The sequence below is a fragment of the Anarrhichthys ocellatus genome, unplaced genomic scaffold (genome assembly GCF_004355925.1).
Source record: "Anarrhichthys ocellatus isolate YVR2014 unplaced genomic scaffold, GSC_Weel_1.0 scaffold41, whole genome shotgun sequence".
Classification (NCBI taxonomy): Eukaryota; Metazoa; Chordata; class Actinopteri; order Perciformes; family Anarhichadidae; genus Anarrhichthys; species Anarrhichthys ocellatus.
The window spans coordinates 1,857,316-1,864,992 of NW_022280071.1; the positions used below are offsets into that span (position 1 = coordinate 1,857,316).

General features: G+C 45.4%; 1 protein-coding gene across 3 annotated transcripts in view; it reads left to right on the forward strand.

The window, feature by feature from the left end:
• The window catches only part of LOC116394782 (BTB/POZ domain-containing protein 10-like), a 13,731-nt gene that overhangs the window by 5,227 nt on the left and 827 nt on the right, over window positions 1–7,677 (forward strand). For 2 of the 3 annotated variants that reach the window (XM_031868099.1, XM_031868100.1), the window contains exons 2-7: window positions 777–1,000; window positions 1,127–1,448; window positions 2,128–2,230; window positions 4,688–4,808; window positions 6,379–6,576; window positions 7,377–7,487. In XM_031868099.1, coding sequence (XP_031723959.1) covers window positions 777–1,000; window positions 1,127–1,448; window positions 2,128–2,230; window positions 4,688–4,808; window positions 6,379–6,576; window positions 7,377–7,487 — 1,079 coding nt within the window. Of the gene's footprint in view, window positions 1–9; window positions 563–776; window positions 1,001–1,126; window positions 1,449–2,127; window positions 2,231–4,687; window positions 4,809–6,378; window positions 6,577–7,376; window positions 7,488–7,677 lie in introns of those variants that run through there. The other variant, XM_031868101.1, reaches the window with a different exon arrangement.

The window sequence follows — 7,677 nt, forward strand, 5'->3', positions numbered from 1 at the left end:
GTGTGTGTGTGTGTGTGTGTGTGTGTGTGTGTGTGTGTGTGTGTGTGGCTGCAGGCTGAGGTTGGTGGTTTGGTGCCGGCTCCGTCTCTGCAGCACTCGGCCCCTGTGAGGGTTCACATGAGTGGACTGCAGACTTTTCACAGGCTCTGCACTCTAAAATCAAAAAAGCGTGCTCTACACTTCATCGTCCAGTCCTCCATTGTATAATGACAATAATAAATCCTTGAATGCGTGTGCCTAGAGAGTTTCTAATGTCTCTCATTGTTGCATGAACTCATGCATCAGTGCTTTGGTTTCTGTAGGATCAGTGTCATCCCACTTGGACTGGAAGTTGTGACCCTATCAAACTCTTATGACAGTTTGGACTATTCATAATTCTCTTCCATGTCCATAACATCAACATCAGCAACTTCATAAAACAAATTGTGTCAAAATTGTCCCAGGGCTCCAGACTGTCTGCGACCCAAACATCAGCGTATACGACCCTAAAAGTCTCAAGAGTCACCTCGACTAGCGAGCATGTGGATGGTCGAGCGGTCTGGTGGGACCAACGGGGAAACCTGTGAGTAGTGGAAAAGTAAAATCATAAAATAATTAGTGTGTTCGTTACGTACCTCTGGGTCATCTTCTATCCTTAAAACACTCTGCACCAGATCTCTATGCTGTAGAACAATTTGAACCAAGCATCGGCCACAACATTCAGCATAAAGCAGTGCAACCTGACTTTAAGTTCATGTTCATAACAGTTCCTCTGTGTGCTGTCATCTCTCCATCAGTGAGCGGCAGTGTGGTTTGTCAGTACTGGACCAGCAGCAGCAGGTTGGCACCATGAGTCTGTACGGTGCCGCCGGTGGCGGTGCCAGAGAAAGAGGAGGAGCCGAACATTACCGGGACCAAAGGAGGCGCTCCAGCGACCGCTCACGTGACTCCTCCCACGAGAGAGGGGAGAGCCAGCTGACGCCCTGCATCAGGAATGTCACTTCTCCCACTCGCCAGCATGGTGAGGAGAAAAGAAAGAAGACATGTTATTGTCTAAATTACACAGTCCAAAGTCTCCCAACAGCTTCCATGTGTGTGTTTGACTGGAAGCTCCACTGGTGTTCATGTGTCCTCTTCTCTCCCACAGACCGCGAACGTGGTGATGGAGGCTCGTCCTCCAGGTCCTCCAGTCCTCGTCCTCCCAGGGTTTCTATCCCCTATTCTCACTTTGGTGGGGCCCTGATCGGGGGACACATTCCTCTGCCCCTGGGTCCTCCTGGAGCAGACCACCACTCGAAGCTGCCGGGCCCCGGATCGTGCGATATGATCTATGTGTATGACCTCAGCGGTAAAGAGGGGCATCGCAGTGGGCTGAGGCTGGGAGAGAGAATTACGCTCATCGTGGACAATACCAGATTTGTGGTGGACCCTGCCATCTTCACAGCTCAACCAAACACCATGCTGGGCAGGTAATGTCTGAGACAATGATTTCACTACACAATTACTTGGGATGATATAGAATGCATAAAAGTATGTGAAGAATAAAATGGTAAACAGTCTCCGATGAGTCTGAACGGTGAGTTTGCATTTGCTCCGTCCACTAAGTTCTATTCCCAGAATAAAGGCTGTCTTGTATTCCTGTATTGAGGAAGAACAGCCTCCTCCTCCTCTTTCATCCTCTCCTCTCATGTCCCGAGGCATTCCAGGTGACTGGTTAAGCTTCACCTGGTGGCTCACACTCTATAATGCCATTCTGATGCTGCCAGTTGTCTCATCAATGGTGGAGAGCTTGTTTTAGTCACACCGAGGTGACCAAACACACTTTACAATAAAACAGCACATGGTATTTGTTTATACTGTTTATTGTTTAAGTAACAATTAGTTGATGCTTAAAAAGTCACATAACACCTTTCTATGATGGCTAAACCATAAAGCAGGTGAGCTTATTTTACCAGGATTACATCCATTTACATTGTTATTAAGTTCGAAGTATGAAAGCCACAATTTCAACGTCTTTAATGTGCATAACATGTTAGAACATAAAACAAGCAGCAGCAATACAAATACATGACCAACCACCATCCTTTGGATCTGTTCTATCACCTGTGACCACACGCTGAAGAAACACCTGTCTGTTGTTTGTTTCAGGATGTTCGGTTCCGGGCGGGACAACAACTTTACGCGACCCAATGAGAAAGGGGAGTTTGAGGTGGCCGACGGCATCAGCTCCACCGTCTTCAGAGCCATCCTGGTGAGTTCAGTTGTTCATCGGAACAGCTCTATACACTCTCTCTGTGGACACTGTATGCTTTTTCTACATTTCTTCCCCATTCTATTTTCCTTCCTCTTGTTCCCAGTGAGTTCAGAACCCTCCTGAGACTGCATCTAGTTCTCCCACCCATCTCGCTGCACAAGATGTATCTCACTAACTAGCACCTCTATTTATCTGTTCTTGTTCCCTCTCTGCCTGTCTACCCCCCGCCCCACTGCTCCATCAGTACTACTTGTACTGACGGGGGAGGGGCTTTGCCTTGTGTGTTAATCACCGTCTGGGCTTTTAAGATCTGGGCCATAATTACCAAGAACACTTTTGGCATCATGTGCATTTTTCTGCCAGACCGTTTTTATTTTTTTCTCTTCAGTTATATCATTAGACTTCCAAGTTTGAAAATGAGATGTATTTCTTCTGTCCTGTTGGGAATCAGTCATATATGATGATGGGTTTTTCTCAGAATATAAAGAAGAAAAATATAGTCACCCCAGAACCATGTTATTAATAGAAAGAACACAAAACTTCCCAAAATAGCTTTTTATTCTCAGAAACGATGGAGAGAGGTAAGGTAGTGTGTCTGATGAGAGTATGTGCAAAGTCCATCGTGGACTACGCAGTGAGTTAAAGTGAGACTCATCAAAATCATTCATATCTTTTTTAGTATAAAACACTTTTTTCCTCTCTGTCCCGGCTTCTACTTTGGTCTGTCCCAGGCTATGCTCATTACATTTTCCATTTCATTCAAAATTCTGCAGTCGATTGACAAATGAATCACCTGATGTTTAAATATGATGACTGAGATATCACTGTGATGGTTTACATGTGCATGTGATGAGTTCATGCTAATGGCCATGTGTAATGGTCACATTTAACCAGCTGTTCTTCTAGTGTGTGCTGCTCCTCTCTGCAGCCTCTCTGGGACATTTCTCCTCACAAAGCTGCTTTACTTCTCATACCCACTTTGTTTGAGCTTTGAACTAGCTGACACACTAGCGTTAACGCGTAGCTTACTAGCGACACACAGCAACATTAGCTGCTACTGCATTGGAATAGGTGCTAATATCAGTATCAGATGCTAATGCACTAATCACGATTAACGCCCCAAAATCACAAATGTACCTCAGAGGGCTTTACAATCTGTACACATACAACATCTTCTGTCCCGGGACCCTCACATCAGAACAGGAAAACCCCAAAAAACCTTTTACAGGGAGAAAAAAAGGAAGAAACCTTAGGGAGAGCAACAGAGGAGGATCCTCTATCAGGATGAACAGAAGTGTGATAGATGTCATGTGCACAGAATGAACAACATTACAGAGTGACAACACATTCAATGCATATGACAGAAATTATACTTTTAATGATGACAGTAATAACAGTAATAGCACTAATAGTAACACAATAATAATAATAGAAAAAGTATGACTTCTATCAATAACAGCAGCAGTGGATATGATATATTAATAATAATATTGAAACTAAAAGCAGTTGTAGTAATAGAAATGTGACTAATAATAATAATACTGATAGTAGTAGTGGGTGTCAGGCAGCTCAGTGTATCCTAGGAAGTCTAGGCCTATAGCAGCTTATCTAGGGGCTGGTCCAAGGCAAACCTGAGCCGGCCCTAACTGTAAACCTGAGCCGGCCCTAACTGTAAACCCGACTCAGTATTATCTTCGTAACTGACTCCATATAATCGGGTCGTCATTCAATCAGAGGGTCGGTGGTTCGTGCCCCGGCTCTGCTAGTCCGGGGATCACATCCCCGGACCAGTCGATGTGTCACACAACCCCAAAATTGCTCCCTCAGCTGTGCCTACAATATATGAATGGTTAGATACCTGATGTTGCATGTTGGGCCCCTGTCATCAGTGTATGAATGGGTGACCGATGACAGTGTTAAAGAGCTTTGAATAGTCAAGAGACAAGAAAAGAACTTAACAAGTACAGTCCATTTACTATTTACCATTCCTCCAACAAACAATACTCCTGAAAACATATGTGAACACTCCATTTATCTCTGCTGCAGCCATGGAGAGAGTCTCACACAGAGACAGAGACCGGAGGGAAAGTGGAGCAGGGAGGGAAAGTGAAGTTGGCGTATGCTTTCATCCCCTCCTTGCTCTCCACCCCTCCCCCTTCTCTCTCTCTCTCTCTCTCTCTCTCTCTCTCTCTCTCTCTCTCTCTCTCTCTCTCTCTCTCTCTCTCGCGCCTGTGACGTCGCTGGTTGTTACTTTCATCACAGCTCACTCTCCATCCCTCCCTTTCCTCATCCATCTCGCTCTGTCTCTCTCTCTCTCTCTCTCTCGCCCGCCCGTGTGACCGAAGCAGCATCAATAATGGCGTCTTGTTTTTCCCCCATGCTTGTGTGTGTGCGTGAACACCCTCCGCTCTGCTCGTTCCTCCGTGTGTGTGTGCGCGCTGCTGAACATGGCAGGATTACTACAAGTCGGGGATAATCCGCTGCCCTGACGGCGTCTCCATTCCCGAGCTGAGGGAGGCATGTGACTACCTCTGCATCTCCTTCAACGACAGCACCGTCAAGTGCAGAGACCTCAGTGAGTACACCAAACTCTGCGTGCACGTCGTCTAGCTGCCGAGTTTCTGTGTGGAGCTGCACACTGACTGCTGCTTTGGTCACAGGTCGTGTTCACCGTCTGCTAACTTCTTTTCATTTAGAATACATGAGCAATATTATGTCCACAATACAGGAGGCACTATTGTTGCTTTATCTACAGCATTTACTGCAGCTGCTAATGTAAATGTAAACATTAATATATTGAGACAGGCTCATCTACCTGCTTGTTTACATCAGCGTGGTTTGCTTGAATCCCATTAAGTCATATTTGACGTACCTGTGACGACATAGCAGTGTTCCATGGAACGGCCATGTAGTGACCGGTCAGTGTTTGTGATATCTGTGTTGTGAGCATGTGTGGGTGCCTCTCTGTGAGTGTGGGAGGCTGCTGTGTGTGTGTTTGGCTCTAAGTAGGTCATGATTAGCTGTGAGATGCAATGCTTTTTATGCAGCCAGCCACATAACAAACCAGCGAGCAGGTCTCCTCTACCAACACCAAGGGCTTTTCTGGGTTTTCCTTCTGCAGTCGTTGCTTTTCACTGAGTTTATATTTTTGATTTGAGTCTAGTTTAAATCAGCCTCTGTTCTGGATAGACCCACATGTCTGGTGCTGTATTGCCTGAGCAAGTGAAAAGGAAATGCATTGTTTACATCCATGTTTACTACAGTGTTCTTCTTCTTCGTCTTTTTTGGCACATTTGTCCCGTGTGAACCGGTGGAGTAGCATTTGTATCACATGACCTGCTTGATCTGACACATGCCTCACTAAGCGCGAACAAAACATACAAAGAATGCTCCTGCTAGTTGTCAGATCTCTACCTTGATCAAAAGGTTTAAAAAGCTCTACTGAACGTCTCTCTTTGTTTTTGCATTCATAAGTATTAAAGTATTTTACACATGCGCAGTTACCTTGTGTCATAGTAACTTTCAGTCCGTTTGAGCTCCTGTGATGGTACCCTTCAAAAACATAGTCTAGTGTACATTTTGCGGTAGAGAGAGGTGAGCCTAGTCACAGCAAAAACTCAACGTGTGTGTTCTGTAACTGTAACTAATTCCATCTGAAACACTAGAATGGGTCCACTGCTGTTAGTCTGTTTGTAAATGAGCAGAGGTTGGCTGCCAGCTTTAATATATCATCTGGATAAAATCACCGTTCATTTAAACTCCTGCTAATGCTTAGTAGAAAGAAATACAGGATGCAGCATCTCTGATGTATTTCTTCTGTAACCACATGATATTCGTCTGACGGTTAAAGGAGGTAATAAGAACAGTAGGGATGGATTTTCTGTCTAAGACTGCTGTACAATATTGTCCTACATCCTGTCCTACATCCTGTCCTCATTGTCCTACATCCTGTCCTCGTTGTCCTACATCCTGTCCTACATCCTGTCCTACATCCTGTCCTCATTGTCCTACATCCTGTCCTCATTGTCCTACATCATGTCCTCGTTGTCCTACATCCTGTCCTAAATCCTGTACTACATCCTGTCCTCGTTGTCCTACATCCTGTCCTTTCTCTCCTCACCAACGTCCTCTCGGTTCCCCCTCAGGTGCCCTGATGCACGAGCTGTCTAACGACGGGGCCCGCCATCAGTTCGAGTGTTACCTGGAGGAGATGGTGCTGCCGCTGATGGTGGCCAGTGCTCAGAGCGGAGAGAGGGAGTGTCACGTGGTGGTGCTGACCGATGACGACGTGGTGGACTGGGATGAGGAGTACCCTCCACAGATGGGAGAGGAGTACTCTCAGAGTAAGATACTCCATCTCTTTACACTGCCTAATTCACCCTTTGTTAAGCCCCAAACATCAGTGCATAAGAGACACAGGTCTATTTGTTCAGAGGACAACAATACAACATAGATATATATAAATATAGATATACATATATATGAACAACAAAGTCGTACAGGACAGAGACCTACCCGTCTGACGTATGCAACAGAAAACCTTGAAAAGCCTGAAGCCTTTACAACAACAGGACTGAGCAAACCAAAGACAACTTTTTGGTTTGTTTGGAGGAAACAGAGAGGACACCCTGGAACATGGAGATGTATCCATTATGTAGTGGGGCAGCTGGGGACACTTTAGAGGTTCAGAAGTCAAACAGAGCTTCTGTTCACACAATGATCCAAAGCATACATTTCACTTTTCTGTTTGAGACTTGAACCCACTACGGTGTGTTGGATGGAGACTGATGAGGAACAATGAGTTTAAAGGATTTACTTTAAGGCTGCAACATAACAAAATGTAAAAAACGTGAAGGATCCTTTTAGAGGTGACGTTAGCATGTTCATTGAAGAAGGTATCTTGATGAAGGCTGCCCACATTTAGGAAACACCACTGTATGTTCTTCACCAGTCGCTGAAAGTTTCTCGTGCACCATCTTCTCCGTTTGTAGAATCTACAGCGTCTCAGGACCTCACTAACCTTTTTAAAACACCACGCCGTATGTAGGGCGACTCTAGACCTGGGCCTCAGAGGGTACAGACTCTCTTTATATGGGGGTCTATGTGGAGGATCCATGAGTTGACTTCCTCTTTTCCTCTCCAGTCATCTACAGCACCAAACTGTACCGCTTCTTCAAGTACATCGAGAACAGAGACGTGGCCAAGTCTGTGTTGAAGGACCGAGGACTGAAGAAGATCCGACTGGGAATAGAAGGTACATTTCTTCTGTTATCTGACAACAGTGTTCACAGTCACACTGTCTCTTCCTGTAGTGAACACACCTTCTGCAGCTGTCTCTCTCTTCCTGTAGTGAACACACCTTCTGCAGCTGTCTGTCTCTTCCTGTAGTGAACACATCTTCTGTAGCTGTCTGTCTCTTCCTGTAGTGAACACACCTTCTGTAG